The following is a 16,410-nucleotide window of genomic DNA, read 5'->3' as shown; positions in this document are numbered from 1 at the left end:
GGCGCTCCTGGTATTTGGAGATAGTCAAGAAACAAACTGCCCTTAAACTAAAATGAAAAAACAAAAATTATAAACAAATATTTACACATACACTTGGGTGTGCATTTTTCTAAAGAGAAGGCGCAGGGTTCATAGCTTTTATTAGATTCTCAAAGCGTTTATAACCCCCCCACCACCACCACCCAAGAAAAGATGGAAAAGGCATATCCATCCTATAGAATAACTCAGCAGTTAGAGAGAACACTGAAGATCACGGTTAGACATAAAATGGTCTGTAAGACACATCATTCAGGAAAAAAGCAAGTTATAAAATCTACAAAGCATATTATTCATGTAAACACACTCAATCTTTATTTTTTCTTTAAATGCATACACATGGATTTTGCGAGGCTGTTACCAAATAGAGACCGACATTACGGAGGGGAGGGGAAAGGGATTGAAATGGCAGCTATGATATCAAGAAGACTGTAGTCTTATCTGAAATGTTTAAATTCCTTTTCACATGAAGAATGTGTTATGTGTTGTTCACCTAAGTCAAAATTAATTTTCAAAGATGTTAAGAGAACGCTATAATCTAATTGTACTAAAATGGCAAAAAGCGTATACCCCCGGTCCCTGGCTCAGGCTAAGGAGGCCCCCAGCTCCAGCCCTTGTAGCTGGAATAGAAGCTCTGCCTAGGGTCTCAGGTCTAGGCACACGGACCTCATTTTCTGTTTATAAAAATGCAAAAACTCCAGGAGTTCTGCTGTTCAACTCAGAAGTGTGGACGAGTATGTGTCTAAAGCCCTGACCGGTTACACTGTGAATACTATAAGTAAGCCAGACATGAAAAATGAGAATGTTTCTCTATTTTTTAAACACAAAGGATAAATATGGTAAAAGGCATTAATCACCATCTAAGGTAAAAAGTAATTTTATGAGAATGCTATCCTGCAAAAACACAAATGGAAAATTATATGACTCAAGAGATTATCTTAAGCAGCAAGTTACCGAGCAACTGAAAATTATTTCAAGCAAGTATAAAAACTTAAGGAAAAAGAATAGAACTTTCTATGAGCTCTAAATGCATTAAGCATTCCTGCAAACAAAATAATATACAGGTTTATCACATCTGTTGAGCTCTTATTTTTAGTAGGAAAAGTATGTCTTTCAACTAAACAGTGTAAATTCTAAAAGAATAAGTCCCATCAGTCAAACAGCTAAGACTCCAATGTGTCTTATATTTTCAACTGAATGAAATTATATTTATAATAAAATTGCCACTTTTCAAATCGTCCTCTCTTGTTCAGCAGCTTGGAAGCAGAGACAAACTCTGTGCCTTAAGAGCTAAGTCCTGCCCTCAAAAGACTCATGTCCTAAGTCTAGATCTCCCATTACACTGCTAGCCACACTAAGCGCAGCCGAAGAAATACTTTGATGAAAATATAAAAACCGGCTCCTGAATAAAGAGTTTGAAATTTTTGAGCAAACTGAATAAATACTCAGTGATTTAAGATGACTGATAAACCCACCTGTCAGCAAGTACAAATGAGGAGTCCAGTAGAGATGACTACACTAGGTGTTGAATTCAAAGCAAAGTTTGCCCACATGCTTGTTTTTGCCTCTGGAGCCTGAACACCCTTTTCAAAAGCACCTGCGATGTCAAGGTGATGGAAGTTACACAAACACACCCCATGGCAAATAAGTGGGGTCAGGGTATGGCTGGTGAGTGTGACTTTGATGGTGTCACTGCACTTAACAAAACAAACATGGGTTTCACAACTGTCATTTTTCGGTGCATGCAAAGTGCATGATGGGGGGGCGGGGTGAGTTATGGTGAAAAGCAAAAAGACTTCAGTCAAGATCTACCTTTTATTTTCTGTAATACTTAACCACTTCCAGGATCCCATTAAAGGAAGAACCCGGAAAACTTGAAGCTCACTTTGCATCTGGGTCTCACCTGCTACACGCCTGGCACTAACTGTAACAAGTACTTTGTGTTCTATCCCAGACAGATAACACAATCAATATTTTTCTTCAAAATATTTTCTCAGAGATCCAGGAACTCTTGGCTTACTATTCACTCTGCCTTCTTTGGTTGTTTTTTTATTGATTTTTTTTTTGAGAGAGAGAGAGAGAGAGCAAGCAAGAGGGAGAGTGAGAAACATCGATGTGAGAGCAGAGTATCGATCAGCTGTCCCCTGCTCGTCCCATCAGGGATCGAGCCCGTGACCCCAGCATGTGCCCCAATTCTGAACTGAACTCCCATCTCTTCAGTGCATGGGATGATGCCCACAAGCCACGTGTGCCAGGGCTCTCACACTGCCATTTTAAGTGAGTCACTGAGCAATTCCCCTGCGTGTGGCAGGTTCCTCATCTCTGAGCACAGATGTCTAAAGATCAAAAAAGCCTTTCCGAGTTCAAAACCTCAAATCCTTTTCACTTATGACCAAACAAAAAGTGGGAACCATGATCATGTAAATTACTTCTCATGCATTAGTGTTTCCCAGGACCTGAAGAGCTGCACTGTTTTACTCCCTTGAATGTAGAAATCCTGTCTGTCCAACAAAGAATAGATCTATATACTCTAACAATCAAGTGAAGGAAGAGTACTCCTCTCCCACGTTATGAAATTAGGAGCCCAGGTCGGCTCCTGACTCACCTCTACCTGGAGAACCTGCTGGCACAGCCACCGCTGCTAAACACATTTACATTGATTCACTTTAATCTGACCAGAGAAGTCCATGGCAGCCTAAACTTTCATTACTCTACTGAGGCCCATAAATGCCTCTCTCAAATGGTTCTAATTCTCCCTTATTCCTTGATGACCACAATACTACAGTTAAACCTGTCCCCAATGCTGTAAATGGAGGGCCACCTGTCACCTGTGTGGTTGTCCAGTAAAACTAAAGGAGACGTATCAGAAGCAAACACACTAAGACAAATGGCATTACAGACTGAAGGCTTAAAGACCTTATGCAACACCATGACTGACTGCCAGAAGTCTTTTGCATACTGAATTCTTGCAATCAGCTGATAAGAAAAGTTTCATCCGAAGACGTAGGCAGGTGTTTGCAACAGAGATAAAAGGACTTTTAGAAAATAAAACAATCAACAGCAGTATACTCACATGCACTCCGCCCAAGTAGAAAGTCAAGGCAGATGCCAATTTGAGACCTAACCCTTTGCCAGAAAACCCCTTGTCCGACTTCTCTTGGGATCAAGGCCTTAGTCGAAGAAGAGTTTTGTGTTAGTGACATATGCAAGATTGGGTGGGGCTACCCTACTAATTTGGTATATTAAAAGTTAAGCATGGAGGCTGGTTGGGTGGCTTAGTTGGTTGGAGCATCAGCCTATATAGCAAAAGGTTGCAGGTTTGGTTCCTGGTCAGGGCGGCACATACCTAGGTTGTGAGTTCAATCCCCGGTCAGGGGCATATGGGAGGCAAGTGTGATGTTTCTCTGTCACATCAAGGTTTTTCTCTCTCTCCCTTCCTTTCTATCTAAAATCAATAAAAACATAGCTTGAAGTGAGGATAAAAATTTAAAGAGTTTTTAAAAAAAGTTAAGCATGGAAAGATGATGCAAAAATATCTAAAAAGCAGATGTTCGCCCTGGCTGGTATGGCTCAGTCAGCTGGACATCGTCTCATGCACCAAAAGGTTGCTGGTTCGATTCCCAGTCAGGGCACCAAAAAAAAAAAAAAGCAGATATTTGCCAAGACCTGCCCCAAACACAGCAGCCCCTTTACAAGGAGGTACTGGGGCATGAGGTCAAACAGAGATCCCTGTAGGAAACAGCCTGACATTGTTCATAATTCACGAAGCCTCGTCTCTTTAGGGTCCTAACTACAACTTCAATAAACCAACTGCTGAGTTGCTTTAAAAGTAATGGCAGCTTTTTGCTGTTAAAATATCTACTTTCCTAAAAGCCAGAGCTGCTTGCATCTTTTTGGTGGATAGAAAACCCACGTGGCACAGACAGAAGAGAACTTCAGGACAGTGATTACCCCTGGGGAGGCAGAAGGAAGAAAAGAACTGAAGAGGAGGGTGGTTAAACGGATCTGCCTGAAAAATAGAGGCCTGAAGTACATATGTTTAAACACCAACATTTGTTCAATCTGGGTGGTGGGTACCTGGAAATCTAGTACACATACATATTTTTTTAATTTTTCTCCATGTCTGAAGTACAAAAATCAAAGTAAAATGTTTTAAATGTGAAAAGGAGACACAAAAGGCACAAAGAAAATGCAGGCTGGTGCCTAAGCAATGCGGTGTCAAAGTCCAACCATGCTACTTTGATTAAATGTAATTGCCAAGAAACACAATAAATACACATAAGCCTCCTGGGAACACCCGAATGCAAGATAACACACACTAAAGTTAGAACCCACTTTATAGTTTTACTTTTTATCACCCGATAGTCTTTTGATATCAATCTTGTTAACAAAAGGCACATCAGTACTTTTATCTTTAGCCAAATAAAACCCGTGCCCATATTTGAAGTTATACTAAAGGATATGTAGTATTATTTTAATGTGTACTTGTTAATCTAAATGACAACCAAACTATAGGAGACATAAATGCGGCAGCGTGGTTTTTAGTACTAAAGCTAAGTGGGATCAAAGTGTAAGTGACACATTCTGTTTAGGGTTCAGAGAAAAACAGCAGGATTTAGGCCTGTGCTAACAAACACAGATGCTGTCAGAGAGGGAGAACTGAAAAAATCAAGGTTTCTTCTTGAGGATCTGGTACCAAATGGTCTATACCAATGACAGAATGACAGCCATTGAGTGCCAACATGGCCTCACTGGGCCTTGTCCCCAGTTTTTCCCAGTATTTGCTTTGGTATATACATATTATGAGATCATTAGATGCCAGTTTTGCGGATAGGTGTTACCATCTCACCACATGCAAACATCACAGAAATTGCAAACTGTTAGCACAGAAGCCAAGTCAGGCCCATAGATACTTTGTTGGGCTCGCACCTTTTTTTTAAAATTTGAATTAGGATAATGCTCATAAAAGTCTGGATTTCTGTATTCCCTTTACTAAGTATGGGAAGATCTGGCAACACTGGACTGGTTTGAGCTAAGTGGCAGCTGCTCAAGTTGTATGAGGCCTGTTCACCACAGTTCCCACCTCTCCCCATCCCCACACACACCAACATCACTTATTCACACTACTTGTCCTGCCCCATGCAGACATTTTAATCTGTGACTTAATACTCAGCGTGCCACACCTTGGAGGCACTGGATCGGAGGAGATTCTCCTTAGAACCAAATTAGGGGGTGGGAGGGAGACAAGGAGAACTCTGAATTCCAATACAGGGTAGAAGAGGGGAAGAAAAGCCTGAACCAGGAGTTATTCCCACCATCAGCATATGCCCATCTCCATGGTCCTGTTTCCGAGCTCCAACATGTACAGCTCCTTTTCTTATGCTGCAGGGTTCCCTGAACGCATGAGCTCCCTGACTCTGAACAACGCTCATTTCAGCTTAAGAGGGACTTGCCTCTGCTCTCATATTGCCTAAGGCCTCCCAGAGGTGTGCTGGCGTGTTTCTTGACGCAGTGCTCCCAACATTCAAGCCAACCATGGGAATTCCTTTCTACTCGGTAACGCATCAGATGCCCACAGATGCTGTGCCCAAACTCATAGCAAGTAAAGGGAGCATCACACTGTGACATTTGCTAAGCCAGGAGGAAAAGAAATTATGGCTAAAAACAAAAGATGTTTGATGCAAAGAGGAGAAATTACTCATCAAGACAAAAGTCACTGTCAGACACTCGCACACAAAAGATGCACAGGGAAAGATGGAACAGAACACCATTCATGAATCATCTTCAAGAAAACACAAATGTGTCTACATCAAATGAAATATCCAGGGAAGAACGATAATAAGCTCCCTGCTGAGCATAGATATATACACACATCCACACACATGTGCATAGACAGCCATAATTATGATAAAGTTCAGGATATATTAAGTTACCACTATATATACACTAAATAAATAAAAAAGCCCGGCCAGTGTGGCTCAGCGGTTGAGCATCAACCTATGATCCAAGAGATCTCAATTCGATTCCTGGTCAGGGCACATGCTGGGTCTGCGGCCTGATCCCCAGTAGAGGGCGTGCAGGAGGCAGGTGATCAATGACTCTCTCATCATTGATGTTTCTCTCTCTTTCTCCCTCTCCCTTCCTCTCTCTGAAATCAATAGATATAGTTTTTAAAAAAATAAGAAAAGATACTAAATAGGAAGTGTTTCCATAGTTCATAGTGCATCGGTATCGAGGCACTTTATCAAAACCTGACTTTCCTAATCAGAAGTGTCAAAGTTCATATTTTCACGTGTGCCTACAGAATTTCAAGAAACATTGCACAGTCGAAGAAGAGTCTTGCTCCTTAGAGTTACAAGATCATTGGCAGAAAAATTTAAAACCACACTTTGGCACAGGTTTTACAACTCGCTGTTTCCACCCCCTACAGACGGAAGGAAAGGTAAACACTCACGGCAGAGAGCTGGCTCCATGTGGACCGAAGTGGCTTGTGCTGAACCACTATTTTTTCCTCCGACTTCTGTTCTTTGGGCTCGGACTCTTCGTCAGAGTCAATGTCAAGGGCCTTTTCTTTGTAGTTCTGGTACAGGACAGCATTCTCTGCAAGAAAAACCCTATATGTCACCAATCGACTCCATCATTATTCTACCTGTTCTAAACAAACATCCATATTTGTACAATGTTGGGTCTCCAGTTTAATAAATGACAAAGAGACAAATGGATTTTGTCACTAAGGAGTATTCCAATGACCAAGAGGTGATTTTCTCACTCACACAGCCCTGTCCCAAATTCATCCATTAGGGACAACTACATGTAAGGACAACTACAGCAAAATTTCCACGTCTCTGTACACTACCCATGAAGGATAGTCATACCCGTTAAACTGTTTCCTAGGTTAAATTGAATCCACACCCTACCTTCCCTTCAAGGTCCATCACCATTTATTTATCTGTTTAACAAACATTTATTGTACATCTACAATATACCAAGGGCTGGGAGTAAATAGAAAACAAAAGATACTTCTTGTGCCCTCATAAGCTAAAAGTTTAATGAGAAAAATAGTCAAAGGCACTCATTCACTTATTGACTTAACTGATTTTTAGAAAATGCCTAGTAGATGCTAATAATTGCTAGGCACTGGGGATACAACAATGAACAAAAAATATGGAAATCTCAATCTTCATGGAGTTGACATCAGAATGAGGGAAGAGTGACAATAAATAAACAAATAACTTAAAAATATGTCATATGCTCATCCTGACACGCCAAGGTTGTCAGTTCGATCCCCTGTCAGGGCACATACAAGAATCAACCAATGAATGCATAAATAAGAAGTGGAACAACAAATCTCTCTCTCTCTCAAATCATTAAAAAATTCAAAACAAAAATGTCAGATGCTGCCCTGGCCAGTGTGGTTCAGGTGGTTGGAGCTTCATCTGGTATACGAAAAGGCTGTAGATTCGATTCCCCATCAGGGTACATACCTAGGTTTTGGGTTTGACCCCCAGTCGGGGCACCAAAAAAAGAAAAAAAAGATCGTATTTTATCCTGATTGCAATGGGAATCCACTGAAAGGAAAGATTTGATTAGATTGTAGGAGCAAAACACTTACGACTTGGGGGACTAATGAGGATGCTACTGAAGTGATCAATGAAAGATAATGGAGCTTGGGCTATGCATCTTAGAAAGGACTGGGACTGGACTGGAATATGGGCTCAGAAAGAGGAAAGTGATCACAGTGTTTCCTAAGTCTGCAAGTCCCACAACGAGAAGGTAGGAAAGGGGAACACCAGCAGAGATTTAGCTTTAGCAGGGAAGGTTAGGAGTTTGGTTTGGGACACAATGAGTTTGAACTTTCCATCCACTAAAGCAAGCAAACATCTGCCTCTTCTTTCATTGCATGTTCTACATGACTATGGTAAAGGAATACTGAGGTCTATGCAAGACTATACTGGTCTCTGATTGCTCTGTATATTTAAAACAGATTGTGAGGGTATTGACTGAGATTCAGCCACCCCTTTAAAGTAGTTAGTGGTTGGCACAAAACATATGCATACATTGTTGAAATGATTTCTCATTCATTCCCACAACAACGTTGGCAGTGGTACTATTAACTTCATTTTACATATGATGAAATGAAGCCTTGGTGAGGTTAAGATGCCTGCTCAATATCACTCAAGTGATGAGTAAAGCAGCAGGAGAGGAACCCACGTCCCTGGCTCCAACTGCACAGGTTCTCACCACTCTTATCGCACAGCGTACATTGTTAATCATTAACTGTAAGAATCCTGCATTCCTCATGTACATATATGAGAGAAAAAATGTCTAGGTCATCATATTTGAGAAGAGATGAGAGAGTATACAGAAACAGCTCCTTATTAAAGGAAACAATGTAAAACTAGTTATAATGAAGGCTGTGATCTATTCTGGGGGTGATCTGTCCTCTGACTTAAAAAAAAAGAGCTCCACATTTTTTACCCTTTGAGGCAAAGGTCTCAGAATCAATGTCAAATTCCAGAAGATGCAAAACATCTCTCTAAATAAATATTAGATAAATGCTCTGATCACTTCATGGTCAAAAGTGGTACAAGAGGAAGCAAACTGGACTGAGAACCTGATCTCTGTCCCAGGACTGGCTAGGTGAGAGCAGAGAGGATACTAAACCTCTTGGAGCTTCCAGCTTTCTCAACTGTAAAATCAGGAAGATGAATTTATCCCAACTAATTACAATACTGCATCTGGGTTTCTTCTCCATAGGGAGAGTTTCCTAAGATTGATGCATTGACTAAATTTCTATAAACAAGTCGTGTTTAAATGCTCCAATGGGAATGATTTTTATATAGGGAAATGATTTATAATCACCAAGGTTGTGTGTTTTATAATTCTGGGTGGTTTTACATTAGATATACTTATAAGGGGCATACCCTTCTTCATTATTCTTTAAAGGTTGGAAAATCTAAGCATTTCAGAGCACGACAGAGAGAAACTAGCCTCACCTCTACCACGCTCCACCAACCCAAGGGTTGCAGCTGGGGCTGCTGCTCCCTTCATGCTTTTCCAGTTGGCTGACACTTGACCCATCTATTTACACAAAGCCCACTAATCTGATTAGGGTTTGAACACCTGGCTGAAGCTGCTTTTGTTTTTGAGACCCTTAACAAAAATACTATACTGGTTACAAATTCTTAGGAATATGTTTCCGTTGGCCAGGAGAGTCAGATTTCTCCCAAACTGAAACTTGATAAGGAAACAGGAAGTTAGAAATGATACTAAAATGGGAAAAAGAATATTAAGTTAAAGGAAATATGACTTAAGGGGAAAAAGTGACTTAATATCTAAATGCCAAACTCTCAGAATTTTTTAATAAAGAGGTAGAGCTTGCTCTTACCCATTTTTTGAGGAAGGTGAAGATGGAGCCAGAGTAGAAAAGAATTAAAATACCAGGACATGGGCTGACAAAGTTATCAGCTTACAAAGAAAGCTATTAATTTTATTCACTGCTGGTATTACTAGATGAAAATTTAGCTTTGTGAAGAGCTTTGTGCTGTATAATTTTGAGAAGTTGGACATTTTCCTCATCTTAAGTGTTTTTGTTACTGCAGTTGGATTGCAACTTATAATTGATATTCCACATTGAAACAGCAATAAAAGTCTGGAAAATCAAATGCTTACCTTCCCCATCAAATGGTCCTTGTCCTTTCAGCATTTTTTTCTAAGAAACAAGAAAAGCAAAAAAAAGAAAAGGCAAAGCATACTATGTATGAATGAGCCAAATAGAAAATACAACCATTTTAAGAAAAAGTACTTATTTTGTTGTTACATTCATTAGATTTCCCAAAGCATACAGCAGATGATCCCTGGAGTGGTTCACTCATATGACTACTACAATTCACTAAAACAGTGAAATAAAATGTACTGTGTCCCTCACACCCTGTTGAAATAGTTTGAGAATCCTCGAATGACCAGCAAGTTCAGCTCATTTCACTACTCATGATTCACCACCACTGTTAAATTGAACTTTGCTTTACTTGCAGAGTTGGGAAAGAAAAAAACAACATAAAATGTTATGTAATTTCTCTAAGGCCATAGGATCTAAAATAAAACATGTTGCTTATGTATTACATATGTGAAATTTATATAGACTGGTTCCAGTTCTCCGATTAATCAAGAAAAGATGTTGCTGCCAAAATGAATTTCTGACCTACTGCTCAGATCTGTCTCACTTCTGGAGAAGGCAGCACATGCACACTCCAAAACCCCCTTCTCTAGTTTTCCCTATTTCTTTATGTCATATTTGGCAATGTTTTACCAATTACAGCTTTTAGGCCTCTATCAGGGAGCAATAACACACAGTTCACTGGAACCTAAGTTTTGTTAAATGCATTCAAGTATAAATGGGCACAAAACAGGAATGAAATACAACCAAAGGCCAAGTTGACAGAAACAAGTAACAACAAAGATGACAGACTACTTGTGCCTTTTGTTTTTTCTGGCACCTAATTTTAAAATTCACATTTTACCTGAGGTATTTATGTGATCCCCACTCAAAAAATTAAATAATGAATGTAAATGATTAAAATGATCAATAGGCTCAAAGGAAAATCAGCATTTTCCCTAATCAGCTGTGATGAATCAGCAACCACTGACAGACACCTCTAAACAAGCACCAGACAGCTTGACCAGAGGCAAGAGTGCAAATCCAGACCTGCTCTCCACTCCCTTTGCAGTTTACCTGCATTAAAAGTGTTCAGCACCCACGCAGCCAATATTTGCTGTATTTTTTTTCGCATTTGCCCCCAGATTTTGTCTGAGCTTAGAAAGTTAACACAGTGATAAGAGTTTCACTTCCTCCCACAAAGCTGCATTAACCTGGACTGTGCCTGCCAACAATAGAATGGCCAAGAGATAGATGTGCACAGGTTTGATCAACAAGCAGCGCAGCTCGAGAGCAGTGACGCCTGGCTTCCTGCGCGCCCCTCCTCCCCACTCCAGCACCTTGGCTTTGGACTTAGTGAATACCTGGCTTGGTCGGTGACACGCGGCACTCCTGCCCACTCTTACCTTTATCCTTCCAAGGCTGGAAAACTTCTCCTTGTCTTCCATCACTACTTTCAGAACCGGCTGGGACATTCTGTTCTTCTTCTTCGAGGTGGTAGGGCTGTCAAAATCAACGCCACTGACCACGGCCCTGCGGTAGGACGTGGACCGCAAGCCTCTGCGCAGTGACCCGGGGCTGTCCAGGTCGTTCTCGGCCTCGCCCGCGTCCTCCGGCGGGCCCAGGGCCGTTCCCAGGCCCTCCACCAGGCTGCGCACCTTGAGGAGTCTCTTGTGGGGCTCCACATTCTGACTGCTGGTCTTACTTATTTTAATTTCCGAGGCCAGGCTCCTGGGAATAATCTGCTGCTTCCCCACCTTGAGGGCAGCCGGGCTATTTGTGCTCAAAACCACGGAAGGATTCTCCGGGAGCTCGTTGTCCTGTGAGGGCAGCCTTTGGAGGGGGAGTTTTTGTTCCAAAGGCCTATTCTGGGGCGAGGGTCCCCGCTCCGGGTCCTTCGCCGTCTGGCCGGGTTGCAAACCGGAGCCTGGGGAGTCGGTATTAGGAGGGAGCCCATTTGCGGCGGGCGAAGGCGGGGGGCTGGCCGCCGATCCCGGCGGGTCTACCTCCGGGCTACAGGGGGCGGGGGCGTTAGGAGTCCGCGGGGGGCGCAGCCGCTGCGGCGCGGGCGAAGTCGCCGTACCATTCGCTGGGGATTTCGGGGAGCTGCCCGACGCCCCTTTGAGGGCCTGGGGTGACTTGAGCCGTCTGAGCCGAGGAGAGACAGCCCTGTACTCCGGGGAGACCGTCCTCCCATTGGTCACCGCCCTGCGCTGGGCGCACAGAAGCAGAGGGCTCCTCTGGACTGTCCTGCCGTCTGAAGCGGTGGGCACCTGGGCGGGAGTCTGCACGGCGGGGAGCGTCCCTATGTCCTCCACCGGGAAATCCGTGATCAGCAGCCCGCTGGGGCTCTGGTAAGACTGGGGTCTTGGCTTGCTCCGGCCCGGCATCTGGGGCTGAGGGGTCGACCGCCTCCGCCACGAAGGGGTTAAACTGTTGCTAGAAAAATTCACTTGGCTCTCGCCCTCCATTGCGAAGCCCTGGGGTGAGCCCCGCGAGGAACAGTACCCAGCTAGACTTGCCTAAAGAGCAGAGAAGTCATGGAACTTTGACTCCGCACAGCCGGCACGCCTCGCGGAGACGATGCACGCCGAGCCCGGCGGTCACGCCGCTGCTGCGCGGGACACAGCAGCTCCGTGTCACTTACCCGCCCTTTCTGGGGCAAAACTGCGCCCACCGCGCGGCGCAGTCCCCAACAAAATCTGCGCTGCGCCCAGGCGGATTAATCCAATTACCTCCTTGTCTCTGCAGCGCCCGGAGACCACCCGCACGCGAAAAGGTCGCCACCAATTCGCCGGGTGCAGGCTGATGCACAAGAAACTTGGGACAAGTTCAGCTTTCTTGGGGAACTCGCCGCGGGGCGCTCCACTCCGACGCCATCCAGCCGCTCGTCCCAGTCCTCGGCTCCCTCGTGCGCAAACTGCCCAGCTCCTAGGTGGATTTACCTTCGGGGCTTTGCAGAGCTGGGGGCCAACGAGGGCCCACCGCCCCGTGGGTGGCCCGGGGACGCGGGACCGAGGCGCCGCGGCGGGAGCTCTGGAGAGCTCGGCAGCCAACTGAGACTCCGGCTACGCCCCCAGCCCCACCCCGCCCGCAGCCTTGGCCCCGCCTCAGCCTTGGCCCCGCCCAGGCCCGCCTCTTTCCCGCCGCCTCCCCTCCCCTCCAGGCAGCCTTTGATCCAGCCTGCGTTTCAAACCGACCAGCACACCTGGGCTGGGTGCCGAGCTGCGGGTTCCGAGCGGGAGGTTCGGCCGGAGGCGGCAGCGGCGCCCGGACGCGCGGGCGGCGCGGGGTGGCTGTCGGAGGCGCAGCGTGGGAACCGGCGTAGGATCCCTGCGGGGACGCAATTTACTAAGCGCGGCGAGGGGATCTCCCGGGTAGACGCGGAGATGGCCGGCCGAGTCGCGTTTGTGCAGTGCGTGAGCCGCGGGGCGCAGCTCCAACCGCAGAACGCCAGTGCGCTCTCGGCGTTCGGGCTGTCTTGAAACAAATCCGATGGCCTCGCTTCTCCGCTTAAAATACCTTATAATATGAACCATAGGTTCGCTTGTTTGCGCCTGGCGTGTTTCCGGAGGCATGCACACAGGCAGCTTCGGAGAGAACTGGGAGGCTAGCAAACCAGAGGGAGGGAGAGTTTGCATTCAGTAATCCTTGGACCTAGTATGCTTTGGATTGTGGATGTTACCTATTAAGAATAAGCGCAATTTAAATTACGAAAAAAATTTGTTTCCAAGCATACATAGAATAAAATTCAAAATCCTCTCCCTAGCTTACGAGGCCCTGGATGACGTGCCTACCTCTGCAGTCCAGTCTTTCCCCCATCACTTCTTCCTTCACTAATCTTAGTCTCCACCCACTTAAAGTTTTACAGCCTCAGAGAACCTTCCCTTTAGTTCCTTCTTGACCCTCTGTCTTGTCACTCCATCAGAGGCCTTCCCTGACCCCATCCCAATCAGATCTGGGCCCCGCTTATTTATTTTGCCAGCCACCTGTTCTTTCTTTTCTACGGTTATCACAGTTTGCATATATATGTATACATATATATTTTGTGTTTATGTTTATCTATCTTGTCTTCTTCAGATTGTATGCTGCAAGAGGGCAGGGGTCATTCTTATTGTCCCTCTGTATTCTGTGCACATAGCAGGCACTTAATAAATATTTGTTGAATGATTGACTGACTGATGGAATGAATGAATGGGAAGTGAAATGAGGACAGTGACCATCCCTCCCACAGTGCTCCCTGGCCAAATACTAGAAAGCTGGTTGTGTCCTAGCCAACTTCCTGTTACAAGGAGATAATTGGGCAAACTTGGGAAGACAAATGATTTTTACACCATAAGAACTGTATAATTAATTCTATTAGCAAGACATATGGGCTTTTCTCCAAGTTCTCTTTCAGCATTCATGCATTCAGCAGGGATATAGTGAGTATCCACTGTGTGCAAGCTGGGCTGCTTGTTTTTGCCCTAGATACATTGAAATGGCCAAAAATATTAAGAGGAAATCCATGGGTGGTGAGAAGTAAGATGTTTTTCATGCTTCTTTATACTTCTTTTTTTGTACTTATCAAATGCCATACATTGAATATGTATTACTTTGATCTGAGATTGTTTTGTAAACTAGAAGAAATGGCATCAAAATTTTTATAAGAGAAAACATTTCAGAATGACATTTACCAAATAAGTTAGTTGGACCAAATATGGTTGATTACATACTAACACATACCCAATTTTTAAATATAGGACATTTTCCATACTAACACATTTTATTTTTATATAGGAAAAATATAATAAATGTAAGTTAAAAATGCTTAACTAATGACAAATGAAATATTACTTAATGCAGAATGCAATCTGTGACATGATAAGTGATGATGTGAGAAGCTAACTTCTTTTAAAATTATGTTGGTTCTGCAAGCAAGTATAACTGATGATTATGAAGAAATTAGTTTCTTCCTACCTCATTCCTGAGCAACATGATACCCACCAAAACAACAGCGAAACAGCAAGCTCTGTTTCTTCACTAAGGGAAGCTTGGAAATTCGAGACCCACTGCCTATTTTAGCCTCCATTCAGTTTATCGTATCTATTCAAATCAAGACATCTTTGATTGTATGTACCACCAAGAAAGGAAAAGTGCTACCAATTAAACTATGATACAATGTGTGATCACATAGGATTTTTGTTTTATACTCATTGAAATGGTGTTTTTAGACTTGGATATAGATTTTTCAGTTAATTGCATATATACAAAAGTATAAGCAACATAAATTAATTGAAGTATTTCTAAAAATTCTGTACACTGAGTCTAATTGCTCTGAATCCGTTTTAACCCAGAGCATCAGTCTATGTGTTTTTCCACACATATCATTAATAGTGCACAATTTCTTAAAAGGGTGTTCTAGTCTTGTCTCTGGGATTTGCTTCCCAGCCACTGACATTCATTCTGCAAGCATGAGGCTGGCACTATCTTATGTGACTAAAAGCACAGTTTTCTTGTTCAACTGAATCATATGTCATTACAAGCTATGCAACTTCTCTATGGCCAGAAGGAAATTTCTGACAAATTGAAGTTCAACACTTTAGCTCTAGTCCTGTATGACACATGAATTGGTTACATCAGCCTCATTTCTTTGGAATTTCTTTCACCTAATATGACACATCTGGCAATTTCTGCTGCCTTTCATTGCATTTCTTGGCATATGAATCTTACACATATAGTACTAAATTGCTTTGAATTCAGTGACACAATGACAATTCAAATAGTTATGAGCATGTTCACAAATTCAGAGGCAATGCCAGCTGTGCCATTACTGCCACCTGGCCAATGTCTTATTTCTTTAATAATAAGACATATTCCAGTTTCAGAGATGTTAAAATGTAGGACCAAAGTGCATAGAACTGAAGAAATACTGTATGTAAAACTGTTAAGAATGATACATTCCTCCCGGCCGGGCATGGCTCAGCGGTTGAGTGTTGATCTAGGATCCAGGTGATCGGGGTTCGATTCCTGGTCAGGGCACATGCCCAGTTGCGGGCTTGATCAATGACTCTCTCATCATTGATGTTTCTATCTCTCTCTCTCCCTCTCCTTTCCTCCCTCTGAAATCAATAAAGATATATATTTTTAAAAGTGATATATTCCAATGGTATATATATATATATATATATATATATATATATATTTTTTTTTTTTTTTAAATTTTTAAAAATTTTAATTATTTTTTGGTTTTCTTGAGATATAATGACATATAACATCATATTAGTTTAAGTTGTACAGCATAATGATTTTACATACATATGTACTGCAAAACAATTACCACAATAAGTTTAGTTACCATCCATCACCTCACAGTTATAAATTAATTTTCTTTACTAGAACTTTCTTTAAGAGAACGTTTACGATTTGCTCTCTTAGCAACTTTCAAATATACTATACAGTATTGTTAAGTAAAATCACCATGCTGTACATTACATCCCCAGAAGTTATTTATCTTATAACTTTAAGTTTGTACCTTTTGATCACCTTTACCCATTGCCCCAATGATATATTGAACTATTAAAATACTCAATAGTATAATGCAGGATACCAGAGGCTGAGATACCAATTTTTGCATGACTTACTAAACAAATATGCATTGATCATCAATTATGTGTCTGGAATAATAATTAGGCTAATATGTATGTGCAATTTAACTTGTGTTGTTGCCTTACAGTTTT

At 42.7% G+C, this 16,410-nt stretch overlaps 2 protein-coding genes across 2 annotated transcripts in view; both read right to left on the bottom strand.

Moving 5' to 3' along the window:
* Positions 1 to 13,856, bottom strand: part of ARHGEF26 (Rho guanine nucleotide exchange factor 26) — a 101,931-nt gene extending 88,075 nt beyond the window's left edge. The window contains exons 1-3 of the mRNA XM_081138078.1: positions 11,098 to 13,856; positions 9,709 to 9,748; positions 6,491 to 6,636 (exon numbers count right to left, since the gene is read on the bottom strand). Of these exons, the coding sequence (XP_080994204.1) occupies positions 6,491 to 6,636; positions 9,709 to 9,748; positions 11,098 to 12,162 (1,251 nt within the window). The 5' untranslated portion in view covers positions 12,163 to 13,856. The remainder of the gene's footprint in view (positions 1 to 6,490; positions 6,637 to 9,708; positions 9,749 to 11,097) is intronic.
* Positions 1 to 16,410, bottom strand: part of MME (membrane metalloendopeptidase) — a 578,791-nt gene that overhangs the window by 547,251 nt on the left and 15,130 nt on the right. The window lies entirely within an intron of this gene.

The sequence above is a fragment of the Miniopterus schreibersii genome (genome assembly GCF_964146895.1).
Source record: "Miniopterus schreibersii genome assembly, chromosome: 5".
Classification (NCBI taxonomy): domain Eukaryota; kingdom Metazoa; phylum Chordata; class Mammalia; order Chiroptera; family Miniopteridae; genus Miniopterus; species Miniopterus schreibersii.
Note: the sequence above shows the minus strand (reverse complement) of the source record. Positions and strands in the feature narration are given on the sequence as shown.